Genomic DNA, 16,996 nt, shown 5'->3' with positions numbered 1-16,996 from the left:
ATCCGACGGGCGCAATTGCAAAATATGTGTTCGATGTGTATTGCTTGTGTTTTCAAAATATGTGTTTGTTACATCATGTGAACCATGCATCATGTATTTTGTCAAAATAAGTGCCTGCTGAACACGTGTCAAAACCGTTTATGATAAAAAAGACGCTCACGTTCAAAAAATACACGCAAGATACTTCCTAACACTAAACTCTGATTACGCATGAGATTTTGCGAGTATCTGGCAAACGCGAGCGTCTCTTTTATCATAAACCCTTTAAACGCATCTGCAGCAGGCACTTATTTTGACAAGACACGTGATGCACATAGGATCACTTAACACGCAGAACACATATTTTGAAATTACGAACCACACACATGACGGGCTACATACATGTTGTGACGAACTTCGCATCGAGCGCCCTCGAAAAAAGAAGTCACCGGCCGCCACTTTTCCAAACCCATATGATATTTTCTTTATTTAAAGGGGGGTCTAATGTTATTTTATGCATTCTAACTTATTAACACAGTTAAAAATTGGATTTCTCATGCTCAAGATGGGCAAAGGTTCAAAGAACTATCTTGACGTATATTTTGCATACTTCAGTTTTGCACCTAAAAAGTTCATATTACTACCTCAGAGACACATATTTGTACCTTAGATGGCTTCTTAAGACCTCAAAGATACATACTGGTGCCTCAAAGGTACATTTCAGTACCAAATATACAAATCTTTACCTAGTAGTGAATATTGGGACTTATTTACTACTGCCCCAGTGACAGCTGGGGTACATATTTTGCCCCTTTTACCAAATGTCTATTTGTGTCTGTTTGTTTGTGTTTCTTGGAACGAGTCGCTCGTTCTTATTTTGATAGGAAACCAGCACGGCAGTAATCTAGTGTTTATATCCACTGGCCTCAACAACATTCGAATTCGTGCCGAACCGTACAAAGCAGACTTTATGTGTTTGATGGCTTTCTCCCAGTTCTCAGATAATGATAAGCTTTATTTCAGGCCCTCTAAAAGACAAACCTCTTTGTAAAAGTCAAAGTGACTGACAGCCCGCTGTTTACAACACTAACATCTCAGACGTTGTTATTTTCTAGCAATTACTTCACACATGCGTTTGAACTAGAAGCCTGTGGTGATGGGATTGAACCAAAGGTCTGTTAATTCCTTTACGTTAATGGCCTCTGTTTAGAAAGACTGCTGAGAAACATCTGTTTGGAGATGTTGTTTTACGATGGGAATGCATACTTGACTTTTAAGCACAGAATTTCCCTGATCTGGAATTTCTTCTTCACACACAGCCAGGATCGTTTGCAGTACGTTCAGGTCTTTGTCGACGAAACATGACACGAACGCTGCTTTTGGTTGGAGTCCTAATAGCCACAATGGCTTCCGTCAAAGCAAGGCCAAAATCAGGTAGGTGAAACCGCCGTCATAACATTAATAAATCAATTTTGGCTTTTGCAGAGGTAGACACTACCTCAGAGTCTGTCAGATGCATTTACTGAACACTTAATGGTAAGACAATAGCTTTGTTATTAGGATACCAGATAACCACATTTTTACAATCTGCTAGATCAGTGACTTACAGTAACTGGTTTTGTGTTTCACTTTATTTTGGACATGAAGCAGCTAAACCCACAAAAAAATGCTGGATTGTTTCAACCCATGGTTGGGTCAAATATGGACAAATCCAGTTAAATAAATCTATAACGGGATGTTTCAACCCGAAATGCAAAGTTGCTTCAACCAGTGGTTGGACATTTGTAGGTTAATTTAAATCATTAGTTGGGTTTGTCCATATTTTATCCATGCAAGACGAAATGTTCTTTCTAAAAATCTTGAGTTGTTTTAACCCATGCTTGGGTCAAACATTCAATGGTTGGGGTTGTCCATAATCCTAACTCTACCTTTCCCATATTTTACAGTCGAACCAAGATGTAAATCCGGCCCGGTGGACCTTGTCTTCATCATTGACGGCTCTCGCAGCGTCCGCCCCCATGAGTTCGAAACGATGCGCAAGTTCATGATAGACATCATCCACGAACTGGACGTCGGCCTGGATGCTACGAGAGTTGGTGTGGTGCAATACTCCAGCCAAGTCCAGAACGTGTTTTCCCTTAAAGCCTTCAACAAACCGGAGCAGATGGTCAAAGCCATCAATGAGATCATTCCACTGGCCCAGGGCACCATGACCGGCCTGGCCATCCGTTATGCCATGAACGTCGCGTTCTCCGCTGTTGAAGGTGCTCGTCCCAAAGTACCCCATGTAGCTGTCATCGTGACGGATGGCCGCCCTCAGGACCGAGTGGCCGAAGTCGCGGCTGCTGCGAGAGAGTCTGGGATTGAGATCTATGCCGTCGGTGTTGCCAGGGCCGATATGACATCACTCAGAGCGATGGCCTCACCACCGTTTGAAGATCACGTGTTCCTCGTGGAGAGTTTTGACCTGATTCATCAGTTTGGGCTGCAGTTCCAAGACAAACTTTGTGGTAAAGTGTTTCACACCTTGAACATTGGGGGACCAAAACATTCAGGTCTATATGTATGCATATTAAAATCAACAAATATTGGGGGAGGGGGGACAATTTGAATTGTCGTTACGCCCCTGGTTTAAACCTTACTGTGTAACATCAACTCCCGTGCAACTTTTTTGTTCCTGTTGCTCAGTTGTCAGCAGTGTGTTATCCACGTAAAGGTCATGGGTTTTATTCCAGGCAAACATGCATGTATAGATTGCATGCACTTTGAAATCACTTGGATTAAAGAGTCTGCCAAATGCATATATTTGCATACCATGCATCCTGTTTCAAAAAGAAAACTTGTGTCAGATGTCGTGTCATGTTGGCGTTTCAGCACATTAGGCCTGTTTTGATCACACCTTAAAACACTTTTAATATCATTGATACCTTGTTTTGCATTCATATTATTGCCTTGTATGTTGGATTGGTAGGGATGAACTTGTGTCTTGAGTCGGATCATGGCTGTGAGCAAATCTGCGAGAGCTCTCCTGGCTCCTACCAATGTCTGTGTCTGCCTGGGTACACACTGAACGAGGATGGCAAGACCTGCACAGGTGTGTATCTTTACGACTAACACATTTCTAAAGTGTAGTTGGCATTCCATCGGTTTACAGGTGTGTGTTTGTGTTTTACAGCCATCGATCTATGTGCAGACCAGAAACATGACTGCGAACAAATCTGCATTGCATCACCTGGATCCTTCACGTGCGACTGCAACACGGGATACACGCTGAACGACGACAAAAAAACCTGCACAAGTTAGTAATGCACACGTTCGTTGTATTGTTTGTGTAAACATATTGGCGTCAAAGGTGTTGTACCTGTCGTATCTGATATGTACTCAATTTAATGCTCACCCCAACTCGCTGTCTGTGTTTGTTTCAGTGATCGATTATTGTTCATTTGGGAACGACAGCTGTGAGCATCAGTGTGTCGGTGTGCTCAATGGATTTAACTGTCGTTGTAATGATGGATACTCGCTCAATGATGACTTGAAGACCTGCACAAGTTAGTAGTCTTACTTGCACTACACTTACAAAAGCGCCAGACTGACATGTTTCAATCTATGTTGTAAAATAGATGCGCACATATAAAACAAATTGAGACATGACACATTTTTGTTCTGCCTAAATGCAGGGTACATTCACAATGACAGCTTATAAAACTACTGGAATGCAGTATATACAGTACTGAAATGGCCTATATGGCCATATATTAACACATACTGTATATACTCAGATGTAGTTGTATTACAACAATGAAATAATGTAAACGTGCAACATAAGAAGGTCATTGGACAACAATGTAGAGCTGCAATAATGACATATTTTTGTAGACAAAACTTATTTTTTAGCATTTCAGCACTTCTGGTTTATCCCAAAGTCATACTTTTGTCCAAACTTCAATACTATATAGTAGGCAAAAAAGTAGTAGGCGAGGCGAGAACTATGTACGCAAAAAGTACCAGGATGACCTACCATATCCAGCAAGATCCCGAAGTGCTAATTCGATGGACCCGTTACTATCCCGTGAGCCCCCAGGAGTGGAGTTATCCAATGAAGAAGACGGGGGGCGGTGTTTTATTAAAAAATGCCCGAAAGCGGTGACGTAGCTCTATTCAAATGCAAATACGTATATTAAACAGCTGTCCCTTGTGTTTAAATTGGGCTAGTTTAATATCATTCCAGTTAATGTCCAACTTGTTGTTATGTCACGTGATGTATCAACATGGCGGATGTAGTACGTTCGAATTTATTCATACTATCCATATTCATACTATAAAGTACCTACTGTTTTAACTGTCGAATAGTAGGTACTTCATCTAATTCAGTACCTACGTCACAGTATACGATTTTGGACGCAGCCAAAGAGTCAAGATTTTCACGTTTTAATCATGACGCATAAACACACCAGTTATAGACCCACTTGTGATCTTTTAGGAGTGGTTTCCCAGACAGGGAATCGACTAGTCCGAGACTAAAATAAATGTAAGAACTGTCCAACCTGAAAACAACTTGTACTGACATATCTTAAAATACATCAGTGCCTTTTGTTTTGCCTCAAAATGCACACAAGTAATGTTTTTAGTAAGACATGTTTGTTATAACTAGTTATATTTCCTAATTAAACTAATAGTCCTGGCTTAAGCTAATCCATGTCCGGGAAACCACCCCTCAAAGTTTATATGTGCTATAGTTGCTATATGGGACTACAGATGTTAGTGGGACTTAAAATGCCATTACACACAAAATTCTTAAAAACTACTTCATCAAAATTCCCAAAAAGAGTATTTCCTCATCAGGAACAATGGTTTTAATAACCCACTAGGCTGGGCCTGTCCCCTTTTGTCCCAACGCTGGGTAAAAATGTATATATTTTATTTTTGACAGAAACACAATTTATTCTTTGTGTGAAACTATTTTTTTATAAAATGTACCCACATAAGTGCTGATAAAAAATTAGGCTAGAATAAAATGTTTCTGTTGTTTTTTTAAACTCAGAGGCTCTGATCTTTATTTTAATATATTAAATGTTGTGATCAAAAATGCTAGTTGGCAACCTTTTTTAAAAAACGCTGACAGGGAAAAGGTAAAACAGCCACTCGGATGGAAAAAACAAATCGGAAGTTTGCATAGTATTTCTGTGATGGTACTGACAAATGCATCCATATAAATAGACGGTGAGGAATGTCGCATGTGTTGACTCTGTTCTCGGTCTGTTTCAGTGATCGATTACTGTTCGTTTGGGAATGACAGCTGCGAGCACGAGTGTGTCAGTGTACTTCAAAGCTTTTACTGCCTCTGTCGTGACGGATACACGCTCAATGAAGATGAAACAACATGCACAAGTTAGTGGGGGTTAAGGATGAACACACATTCACACTTGGAGAACTTGCAAGTACCCAAAAGTTCATTCAATGAGCAGAACACTACACACTTTTAATCACATGCAATACAATGCTGTTTCTCTTAACTAACATTTTTTTGACATGGCACAGTCTGTAATGCAAAAGGAAAGAGTTTAAGGTTTTGTTTGATCTTGTGCACGGGTATAAGTTGCGCTCCAGCACACCGGCACAACTAATCTATTCTCTTCCTGTACTGTAACCAGATGGTTCATCTATTAAGCCATGAGAGATACACAACCACCCATCTAGAAAAAGAAGAAAAAAACTAATGATTCATAGTCTATGGGATAATATAATCTTTTGGATAAGCAAAAATAAATATAGCTTTGCCAACCAAACCATTGCCATTGGCTTAGGAGAAGACCATTTAAACAGCATAACTGTTCTGAAACCAGACAAGCACAGCTTGATTTCTACTTTCATGCTTTTTTTGCTTTGCCAAAATCTTTTCTAACTATTCCTTGCCTGTTCCAGTGATCGATTATTGTTCATTTGGGAATGACAGCTGTGAGCATCAGTGTGTCAGTGTGCTCAATGGTTTTAAATGCCAATGTAATGATGGATACTCGCTCAATGATGACGAGAAGACCTGCACAAGTTAGTGAAAACCCAAAACCATTCTGCTTTCAATTTATTCATAAATTCTCTAAGTCTTCATCAATTCTTCTGCAGTTTTTTCAATTGTTTACCATCAGTATTTGGGGAGTCCATTTGTAAATGATTAAGGACTTTTTAAACAGTGGGTGTAATATCATCAACCTTTACTGTGCGGTTTATTTAAATTAGGTCACAATAACAAAACAGAATTGTAGTTTGCATGCTCTGAACTCACAATTTCATTTGAAACAAGAAGCTAAAAACATCAGTATTGGTAGATGTCATTCTAAGTAATCGAATATTAGTATCGGCACAGCGATTTTGTATTGGTGCATCCCTAGTTTTATTAGAACGTGTGATGGTCCAAAGCAACTTCATTAAAGATTGTTCTCTCCCAAAATCTTGATAGACAATTGATAAAAAATGTAAAGAAAGCAAATTGCATTTTTTTTGCACAGCACCTCACATCTTCAAATTCTAATACATGTAATCTATATTTAGTGATCGATTACTGTTCATTTGGGAATGACAGCTGTGAGCATCAGTGTGTCGGTGTGCTCAATGGTTTTTACTGCCAGTGTAATGATGGATACTCGCTCAATGATGACAAGAAGACCTGCACAAGTTAGTGAAGAAAACATAATGAAACATCACACAAATACACATAATCACAGTTAACCCTACTGAAAAGGCCAGCCTAAAACTAGCCTAAACTGATTGGCTGGTTCTAGCTGGCCCCCCAGCCTGGTTTTAGCTGGTTAAGCTGGTGTAGCAGGCTTGATTTAGAATGGTTTTGGCCACTTTTTTAGGGAGAACAGCTGACCCAACAGCTAAAACCAGTTGACCCATTAGCCTCACCAGTCTGGAAGACCAGCTTAAACCAGCTACTTTCATCTTATACCACCTTAGACCAGCCAACCCAGCTTGGTATAGCTGGTTTATACTGGCCTTTTCAGTGGGGAAAAGAAATTCCAATTTGCTTTTTAAGGGCAAAGTCAAAATGTTACCAAACATTTTGCAATTTGCCAACTCTTTGGCTGCTTGTTTCACTCAGAGCTTCTTTGCTTTTTTCTGCTTGTTCCAGTGATCGATTACTGTTCATTTGGGAATGACAGCTGTGAGCATCAGTGTGTCAGTGTGCTCAATGGTTTTTACTGCCAGTGTAATGATGGATACTCGCTCAATGATGACAAGAAGACCTGCACAAGTTAGTGAAGAAAACAATGAAATCTCACATCAACACATTCACAGTTTAACCCTACTGAAAAGGCCAGCTAAAACCAGCCTAACCGAATTGTCTGGTTTTAGCTGGTCCCCCAGCCTGGTTTTAGCTGGTTAAGCAGGTTGGATTTTAGAGGGTTTTTGGTTATTTTTGGGAGACCAGCAGACCTAACAGCTAAAACCAGTTAACCCATCAGCTTCACCAGGCTGGAAGACCAGCTTGACCAGCTTTGCCAGTCTTGGAGGACCAGCTTAAACCAGCTACTGTACTTCCAACCAACTTAGACCAGCCAACCCAGCTTAGCCAAACTGTCCAAAGCTTCCAGCCTGGTATAGCTGGTTTATACTGGCCTTTTCAGCGGGGAATGAAATCCCAACTTGCTTATATTGGGCAAAGTCAAAATGTTACCAAACATTTTGCAGTTTGCCAACACTTTGGCTGCTTGCTTTGCTTTGAGCTTCTTTTCTTTTCTCTGCCCTTTCCAGTGATCGATTACTGTTCATTTGGGAACGACAGCTGTGAGCATCAGTGTGTCAGTGTGCTCAATGGTTTTTACTGCCAGTGTAATGATGGATACTCGCTCAATGATGACAAGAAGACCTGCACAAGTTAGTGAAGAAAACAATGAAATCTCACATCAACACACATAATCACAGTTCAACCCTACTGAAAAGTCCAGCTAAAACCAGCCTAAACTAATTGTCTGGTTTTAGCTAGTCCCCCAGTCTGATTTTAGCTGGTTAAGATTGTGTAGCAGGCTGGATTTAGAGGCTTTTAAGACACTTTTTGGGAGTCAAGCTGACCTAACAGCTAAAACCAGCTGACCCATCAGCTTAACCAGATTGGGAGGACAAGCTTAAACCAGTTCCTTCTATCTTAAACCAACTTAAACCAACCCAGCTTAGCCAAACTGGCCAAGCTTCCAGCCTGGTCAAGCTGGTGGGTCAACTGGTCTTCCAACTTGACCAACTAAAAAGTGTCCAAAACCCCTCTAAAACCAGCCTGCTACACTATCTTAACCAGCTAAAACAAGGCTGGGCTTTTCAGTGGGGAATAGAAATCCCAACTTGCTTTTAAGGACAAAGTCAAAATGTTACCAAACATTTTGCAATTTCCAGCTCTTTGGCTGCTTTTTCCACTCTGAGCTTGTTTTATTTCCTCTGCTTGTTTTAGTGATCGATTATTGTTCTTTTGGGAATGACAGCTGTGAGCATCAGTGTGTCAGTGTGCTCAATGGTTTTTACTGCCAGTGTAATGATGGATACTCGCTCAATGATGACAAGAAGACCTGTACAAGTTAGTAAAGAAAACATAATGACATCTCACACCAACACACATTATCATAGTTCAACCCTACTGAAAAGGCCAGCTAAAACCAGCCTAAACTGATTGGCTGGTTTTAGCTGGTCCCCCATCCTGGTTTAAGCTGTGTAGAAAGCTGGGTTAGAGTGGTTTTGGACACTTTTTGAGAGACCAGCTGACCCACCAGCTAAAACCAATTAACCCACCAACCAAAACCAGTTAACCCACCAGCTTGACCAGACTGGAAGACCAGCTTCACCAGCTTTTCCAGGCTGGGAGGACTACCTTAAACCAGCTACTTCCATCTTAAACCAACTGAGACCAGCAAACCAGCTTAGCCAAACTGTCCAAGCTTCAAGCCTGTTCAAGCTGGTGGATCAACTGGTCTTTTAGCCTGACCAGCTAAGACCTTCTGTGTCCAAAATTCCTCTAAAACCAGCCTGCTACACTAGCTTAACCAAGCTGGGGAAACCAGCTACAGTAAAACCAGCTTAACCTGGTTTTAGCTGGCCTTTTCAGTACGAATCCCTGCTTGTTTTTAAGGGAAAAGTCAAAATGATACTAAACATTTTGCAGTTTGCCAACTCTTTGGCTTCTTGATTCACTCTGAGTTTCTTTTCTGTTCTCTGCCCATTTCAGTGATCGATTACTGTTCATTTGGGAATGATAGCTGTGAGCATCATTGTGTCAGTGTGCTTAATGGCTTTTACTGCCAGTGTAATGATGGATACTCGCTCAATGATGACAAGAAGACCTGCACAAGTTAGTGAAAAAACATGATGAAATCTCACACCAACACATATATGCACAGTTTAACCCTACTGAAAGGCCAGCCTAAAACCAGCCTAAATAAATTGTCTAGTTTTAACTGGTCCACAGCTTGGTTTTAGCTGGGTAAGCAGGCTGGATTTATATGGTTTTGGGCCACTTTTTTGGGAGACCAGGTGACCTAACAGCTAAAACCAGTTGATCCATCAGCTTCACAAGGCTGAAAGACCAGCTTGACCAACTTAACCAGCTTTGCTAGGCTGGGAGTACTATCTTTAACCAGCTAATTCCATCTTAAACCAACTAAGCCAAACTGGCCAAGTTTCCAGCCTGGTCAAGCTGGTTTAAGCTGGTGGGTCAACTGGCCAGCAAAGACCTACTAAAAAGTGTCCAAAACCTCTCTAAAACCAGCCTGCTTCACTATCTTAACCAGCTAAAACTTACTTATTCATTTACCTGACGCTTTTATACAAAGCGACTTACAAGTGCTATATATGTCAGAGGTCGCACGCCTCTGGAGCAACTAGGGGTTAAGTGTCTTGCACAAGGACACATTGGTGAGTCACAGTGGATTCCAACCCGGGTCTCTCACACCAAAGGCAAGTGTCTTATCCACTGCGCTATCACCACCCCAGGCTGGGAGACCAGCCAACCAACTTATGCTGGTTTTAGCTGGCCTTTTCCGTGGGGAATAGAAATCCCAACTTTTTATTTACTGTAAGACCAAAGTCAACATGTTACCAAACATTTTGCAATTTCCCAACTCTTTGGCTGCTTGTTTCACTCTGAGCTTCTTTTCTGTTCTCTGCCCATTCCAGTGATCGATTACTGTTCATTTGGGAATGATAGCTGTGAGCATCAGTGTGTCAGTGTGCTCAATGGCTTTTACTGCCAGTGTAATGATGGATACTCGCTCAATGATGACAAGAAGACCTGCTCAAGTTAGTAAAGAAAGAATAATAAAATCCCACACCAACACACATAATCACAGCTTTACCCTACTGAAAAGGCTTAAACTGATTGGGTGGTTTAGCTGGCCCCCAAGCCTGGTTTAAGCTGGTTAAGCTGGTGTAGCAAACTGTGTTTATAGGGGTTTTGGCCACTTTTTTGGGAGACCAGCTGACCCACCAGCTAAAACCAATTAACCCAACCAGAAACCTGCTTACAGTAGGTAAACTGGCCAAGCTCCCAGCCTGGTCAAGCTGGTTGGTCAACTGGTCTTTCAGCCTAACCAGCTAAGACCTGCTAAAACAGTGTCCATAACCCCTCAAAAACTAGCCTGCTAAACTAGTTTAACCAGCTAAAACAAGGCTGGGAGACCAGCTACAGTAAAACCAGCTTAGCCTGGTTTTAGCTGGCCTTTTCTGTACGAATCCCAGCTTGAGTTTTCAGGGCAAAGTTAAAATGTTACCAAACATTTAGCACTTTGCAAACTCTTTGGCTGCTTGTTTTACTCAGAGCTTCTTTGCTTTTTTTCTGCTTGTTCCAGTGATCGATTACTGTTCTTTTGGGAATGACAGCTGTGAGCATCAGTGTGTCAGTGTGCTCAATGGTTTTTACTGCCAGTGTAATGATGGATACTCGCTCAATGATGACAAGAAGACCTGCTCAAGTTAGTAAAGAAAACATAATGACATCTCACACCGACACACATAATCACAGTTCAACCCTACTGAAAACGCCAGCCTAAAAAGTGTAGAAAACCCCTCTTTAACCAGCTTGCTACACCAGCTTAACCAGCTAAAACCAGGCTGGTATCCCCTACTGAAAAGGCCAGCCTATGCTGGTTTTAACAGGCCTTTTCAGTAGGGAATATTAATCCCAGCTTGTTTTTAAGGGTAAAGTCAAAATGTTACTAAATATTTTGCACTTTGCCAGCTCTTTGGCTTCTTGTTTTGCTTTGAGCTTCTTTTTTCTTCCCGTTCCAGTGATCGATTACTGTTCATTTGGGAATGACAGCTGTGAGCATCAGTGTGTCAGTGTGCTCAATGGCTTTTACTGCCAGTGTAATGAAGGATACTCGCTCAATGATGACAAGAAGACTTGCACAAGTTAGTGAAGACCCAAAATCAAACCTCACACAAATGCACATGATCACAGTTTAATACAAATCCCAACATGCCTTAAAGGGCAAAGTCAAAATGTTTCCAAACATTTTGCAGTTTGCCAGCTCTTTGGCTGCTTGTTTCATTCAGAGCTTCTTTGCTTTTCTCTGCTTGTTCCAGTGATCGATTATTGTTCATTTGGAAATGACAGCTGTGAGCATCAGTGTGTCACTGTGCTCAATGGTTTTTACTGCCAGTGTAATGATGGATACTCGCTCAATGATGACAAGAAGACCTGTCCAAGTTAGTGAGGCCAAACAAGCCATTTCAGATCTTTATATGTAAACCCAAAGCTTGCGGGCATGCTTGCATTTTTTCAAAATTGTATTCCTTTTCCCTTTTAACATTTTCTTAAATCAGACCATTTTTATTGGGATAGTTCACCCAAAATGAAAACTCATCAGTTACCTTCATGTCATTCTACATTTGTAGGACTTTTATTTATTCTGTTGAGAAACATAAAAGGTTGACGTTGTCCTTAGAAGAAAGTTATACAGGTAGTACATAACACAAGTTTGAGTAAATATAAACAGAAGTAGGCTACTGTATAGTTTTGGGTGAACCATGCCTTTAATTTTACGCCAGCTTGTTGGACTCTTAACTTTCGAATGTTTATTTTAATCACTTGTAAGGCGTAAGAAAACACTAAACAGCAACTTTTGGGTGCTTGTCTGTGTTTATCTTTAGAATTTTCTTGACATCTTGCTTTTTGCTCTTTCTAAAGTTTGTTTCTTGCTTTTCTTTGCCCGTTCCAGTGATCGATTACTGTTCATTTGGGAATGACAGCTGTGAGCATCAGTGTGTCAGTGTGCTCAATGGTTTTTACTGCCAGTGTAATGATGGATACTCGCTCAATGATGACAAGAAGACCTGCACAAGTTAGTGAGGCCAAACAAGCCGTTTCAGATCTCTATATGTTAACCCAAATCTTGCATGCATGCTTGCATTGTTTCAAAATTGTATTCCTATTCTTCTTTTAAAATTTTCCTTGATCGGTAGCTGCTTTGTGGTCAGCTATTATGGTACCACAATTTGCAGACTATAAAATGACTTTTTTGCATGTTCTGTGCTAGTTAGGGTTGTATTTTATAATACAAGCGGTGTAGGTCGTGGATGCACTTGTGGTCAAGGGTTTCCGATTAAAATCGTTTAAACTCTTGCTGGAAATTACAGCTTCTGGTACTAACTATTTGTAGTAGATGGTGGTCTACAAATCATCATTGTCAATCTAGTTAGTGCTTGGACCAGCAACAAAACTCCAGAAACCACCTGGACCACCCTAAGCAGACATGGTTGACATGTTATACAAAGCTATTAATGTATTATACATTAGATTTGTCATTCTAGTAATACTAAACCAGTATTGCATTGGTTTCTGTCTTTTAGTGATCGACTATTGCTCCTTTGGCAATCACAGTTGTGATCATAAGTGTGTTGGTGTGCTCAATGGTTTCTACTGTCTCTGCAATGAAGGATACTCTCTACAGGAGGACGGAAAGACCTGCAAGTGTACGTATGAGACATCAAACAGATGTTATAGTGCTTCACAGTTCACAGCGGCTTGGATCAAAGCATCTGCAATTGCATAAATGCATATTTAGTACTGATTTTAAAGAGAAAGCATTCACAAAGTTTTTTTTTTTTGGCATTCACAACCAAGATCACTTGTAATTATAGTGTAATCTGATAAGTAACATCACAAAAATATTTTTGACCCATGCTGCATTACTTTTTCGCTACTTAAAATCAACTGGCACGGAAGTGTCCCCCCCCTTCATGCCTGATGGACTCCCCAGACTTTGGCCTTGGAAAACTGTAAAGTTCACAAAATATCAAGTGGGCCGTTTATCATGTTTTTAGTTGACCAGACATCCCTTTACCAGATTTCCTTTACACACTTAAACCCCATTCACACAGACCTCTGGTCCCAGAAAATACCAGTAAAATTGCCAGACAAGCGTCTGTGTGAACAAAAACTTGTTCCGTTAATCTTCTGGGATCGTTGCCGGAAAGAGGACCTAGTAAGATACGCGGGTAACCCTCTGTGTGAACAAGAAGCCGCAAGAATGCCCTAAAGGGCGTGTCGAAGTGAGGACGCGCGCGTCATCATCACAACACAAGTTATGGTTCAGCTCCTTACAACGAGAGATAACATGCATATAAACATTCACCACAAGAAATGTTGCAAACTAGATTGAAGCAGTTATCAGGAAATGATATATGAGACGCATAAACAATGACGCACGTGCTGTAGTGAGGACGCGCGTGTCATGGCAACATGAAGTTGGTTCAACTCTTTAAAATGAGGGATTTACAACATTCACTACGAGAAATGTCAGCAAACTGGACTGAAGCAGATATCAGGTAAGTTAGCTCGTTACTTACTGCGTTGAAACGGAGATCATTCAGCAGCATAAAAGAATATCGCGTCACATGCTCATTTGAGCCATAATTAACGAAAATACCCGCATGTCAAATATCCACTCTGAAGCTGAGATCATTCACCAGCATAGAACTGTGCGTTCACGCGCTCCTTTGTAGTCTTATTATAAACAAAAATGCACGCGAGTTGTTTCTGGAGAGAGAAATAATATATAATATGCAAACTTCAGACGTTGCGTAGAAGAGAGGGCGGGACTTTCAACAGGTCACGTGTCTTTCCGGGACCATCAGATGCCGTGTAATCTTGGCAGTGTGAACAAACAAAAACTCTCAACCATTCCGGAAAAATCCAGGATGCATTTTACGTGTATTTCCCGGAATGTCTGTGTGAAAAGGGCTTTAGTGTTGTGTAACTCACCTTGCTACAATGGGTCAGTTAATCCAACATATGTAGGGTATCGTGATGCAAAACTTCTTATAGAAAATCAATGCATGTATTAAACTATATAATTATATAGAATCTAAGAATGTATAGTCACAAATACACTCCAACACACCTGCTATACATGCATATATGGATCAAAACACAATGCTTATCCAAAATCACATGCCTGCCTTTCAGTTTATATATATATTAAAATGTAAATGCAAAATCTGTGCCCATATTAAATTAAGGGAGATACCAAGGAGATCGTCCACTTATGAACAAATCTAGGCATCATATCACCAACCATCAGAAATCACATTTCTTTTCTAATTTGATGTTAGGGAAAATGTGAATCTGAAGAATAAATATTGCAATTATTTTATAATAGTACTGCTGTTCTGACTATGATATTCACTGTTCATGGTTGTTGTTTCGCCTCCTGTAGCGGATAACTTATGCAACACGGTTGAACATGGTTGTGAGCACCAATGTGTGAGCACTCCGGGATCGTACCACTGCATATGTCCCGAGGGTCATCTGCTCCAGGACGACGGCAAGACTTGCACAAGTACTGCAACTTCTCATTCATTTACTACAGCTGGGATTTCCCCACACTTTTATTTTATTTGGGGAAATGCCGAAACTCATTCCAGAGAATGTCATTTTTGTGTTTTTTCTTGAAATGGTTAAAGCTGAAGTATGTAATTTTCTTTATTATTGCTCGATTCATAGGTTGCCATTTCTGTAATCACTGCCTCTATAGGGCTTTTAAAAGATCTGCTGTTGGGAATTACGTACTACTAGTGTAGTAGTTACATACTGGTATTAGTGCACAATTCGAAGGTTATGCATACTGTTACGCATACTACAATGCATAGTGGTATCATAGGTTATACAATTTGCAGTATGCATACTATGTAATGTTGTATACTTTTATGTATATGTGGTTTTGGTGTTTTAACATTTGCAATAGTTAAAAGTGAAATATGTAATTTTCTAGTGCACAATTCATAGTTATATGTGTATGCATAGTAGTATAGGCTATTCAATTTAGTATGCATAGTATGTCGTATAAAACCACAGCACACTGAGAATGTTATTTTTCTATTAACACATGCAATGGTTAAAGGTGAAGTATGTAGTTTACTTTATAGTGCACGATTCGTGGGTTATGTGTATTATAATAATGCATAGGAGTATAGTAGGTTATATGATTTATACTATGCATACGATGTAGTATACAACCAGAGCACACTGAAAATGCTATATACTTTGTAGTGTGTCATTGTGGTGTTTTAACACTTGCAATGGTTAAAGGTATAGTATCCATTTTTTATTAGTGGACAATTCGTTGGTTATGCGTAATATAACGTGCAGTAGTATAATAGGTTAAGCAATTTGTAGTATGCATACTATGTAATATATAACCAGAGCATACTGAGAATGTTATATATTTTGTAGGTGTGCCATTTTTCTTTTAACACTTGCAATGGTTAAAGTTGAAGTATGTAGTTTACTTTATAGTGCACGATTTATAGGTTATGTGTATTATAATAATGCATAGTAGTATAGTAGTTTATACGATTTATACTAAGCATACAATGTAGTATACAACCAGAGCACACTGAAAATGCTATATACTTTGTAGTGTGTCATTGTGGTATTTTAACACTTGCAATGGATAAAGTTATAGTATGCATTTTTTATTAGTGCACAATTTGTTGGTTATGCGTAATATAACGTGCAGTAGTATAATAGCTTAAGCAATTTGTAGTATGCATACTATGTAATATATAACCAGAGCATACTGAGAATGTTATATATTTTGTAGGTGTGCCATTTTTCTTTTAACCCTTGCAATGGTTAAAGTTGAAGTATGTAGTTTACTTTATAGTGCACGATTTGTGGATTATGTGTATTATAATAATGCAAAGGAGTATAGTAGGTTATATGATTTATAATATGCATACGATGTAGTATACAACCAGAGCACACTGAAAATGCTATATACTTTGTAGTGTGTCATTGTGGTGTTTTAACACTTGCAATGGTTAAAGGTATAGTATGCATTTTTTATTAGTGCACAATTCGTTGGTTATGCGTAATATAATATGCAGTAGTATAATAGGTTATATTATAGTATAATAGATACTATTTAAAATATAACCAGAGCACACTGAGAATGTTATGTGCTTTATATTTTATGCTTTTTTGTGTGTTTCAACACTTGTAATTGTTAAAAAATTATACCACTTTTGCTTTATAATAAAAATACCTGTACAAACGTGTTATACACGGCTAATTCTATTTCTCTTCTACCAGCATGCCGATCTTCCATCATCGACCTGGTCCTCCTCATCGACGGCTCCAAAAGCGTGCGGCCAAATAATTTTGAACTCGTCAAGCAGTTTGTGAACCAAGTGGTGGATCAGCTGGACGTGTCATCTAAAGGCACACGCGTGGGTCTCGTCCAGTATTCCAGCCGAGTTCGGACAGAGTTTCCCCTCAGCATGTACCAGACGAAGGATGAGATCAAGAAGGCCGTGATGAGCGTGGAATACATGGAGAAGGGAACCATGACAGGCATGGCTCTCAAACACATGGTGGAAAACAGCTTCTCCGAGCCTGAGGGAGCCCGTCCGGCCCAGAAGAACATCCCACGGGTCGGTCTGGTCTTTACTGATGGTCGCTCACAGGATGACATTACAGAGTGGGCCAAGAAGGCAAAGGATGCAGGTATTGTGATTTAGATTAAGAAATTAAAGT

The 16,996-nt window shown here is 39.9% G+C and overlaps 1 protein-coding gene across 2 annotated transcripts in view; it reads left to right on the top strand.

Moving 5' to 3' along the window:
- The window catches only part of matn4 (matrilin 4), a 33,147-nt gene that overhangs the window by 4,670 nt on the left and 11,481 nt on the right, over nucleotides 1-16,996 (top strand). The window contains exons 2-21 of one of the 2 annotated variants that reach the window (XM_073815243.1): nucleotides 1,299-1,413; nucleotides 1,926-2,489; nucleotides 2,951-3,073; nucleotides 3,155-3,277; nucleotides 3,405-3,527; nucleotides 5,245-5,367; nucleotides 5,902-6,024; nucleotides 6,526-6,648; nucleotides 7,109-7,231; nucleotides 7,732-7,854; nucleotides 8,420-8,542; nucleotides 9,188-9,310; nucleotides 10,135-10,257; nucleotides 10,806-10,928; nucleotides 11,245-11,367; nucleotides 11,542-11,664; nucleotides 12,177-12,299; nucleotides 12,808-12,930; nucleotides 14,676-14,798; nucleotides 16,553-16,966. In XM_073815243.1, coding sequence (XP_073671344.1) covers nucleotides 1,341-1,413; nucleotides 1,926-2,489; nucleotides 2,951-3,073; nucleotides 3,155-3,277; nucleotides 3,405-3,527; nucleotides 5,245-5,367; nucleotides 5,902-6,024; nucleotides 6,526-6,648; nucleotides 7,109-7,231; nucleotides 7,732-7,854; nucleotides 8,420-8,542; nucleotides 9,188-9,310; nucleotides 10,135-10,257; nucleotides 10,806-10,928; nucleotides 11,245-11,367; nucleotides 11,542-11,664; nucleotides 12,177-12,299; nucleotides 12,808-12,930; nucleotides 14,676-14,798; nucleotides 16,553-16,966 — 3,142 coding nt within the window. In that variant the 5' untranslated portion in view covers nucleotides 1,299-1,340. The remainder of the gene's footprint in view (nucleotides 1-1,298; nucleotides 1,414-1,925; nucleotides 2,490-2,950; nucleotides 3,074-3,154; nucleotides 3,278-3,404; nucleotides 3,528-5,244; nucleotides 5,368-5,901; nucleotides 6,025-6,525; nucleotides 6,649-7,108; nucleotides 7,232-7,731; nucleotides 7,855-8,419; nucleotides 8,543-9,187; nucleotides 9,311-10,134; nucleotides 10,258-10,805; nucleotides 10,929-11,244; nucleotides 11,368-11,541; nucleotides 11,665-12,176; nucleotides 12,300-12,807; nucleotides 12,931-14,675; nucleotides 14,799-16,552; nucleotides 16,967-16,996) is intronic. The other variant, XM_073815244.1, reaches the window with a different exon arrangement.

Source organism: Paramisgurnus dabryanus, chromosome 7 (genome assembly GCF_030506205.2).
Source record: "Paramisgurnus dabryanus chromosome 7, PD_genome_1.1, whole genome shotgun sequence".
Taxonomy (NCBI): domain Eukaryota; kingdom Metazoa; phylum Chordata; class Actinopteri; order Cypriniformes; family Cobitidae; genus Paramisgurnus; species Paramisgurnus dabryanus.
The sequence above is the reverse complement of the archived record's forward strand: the minus strand, read 5'-3'. Positions and strand labels throughout refer to the sequence as shown.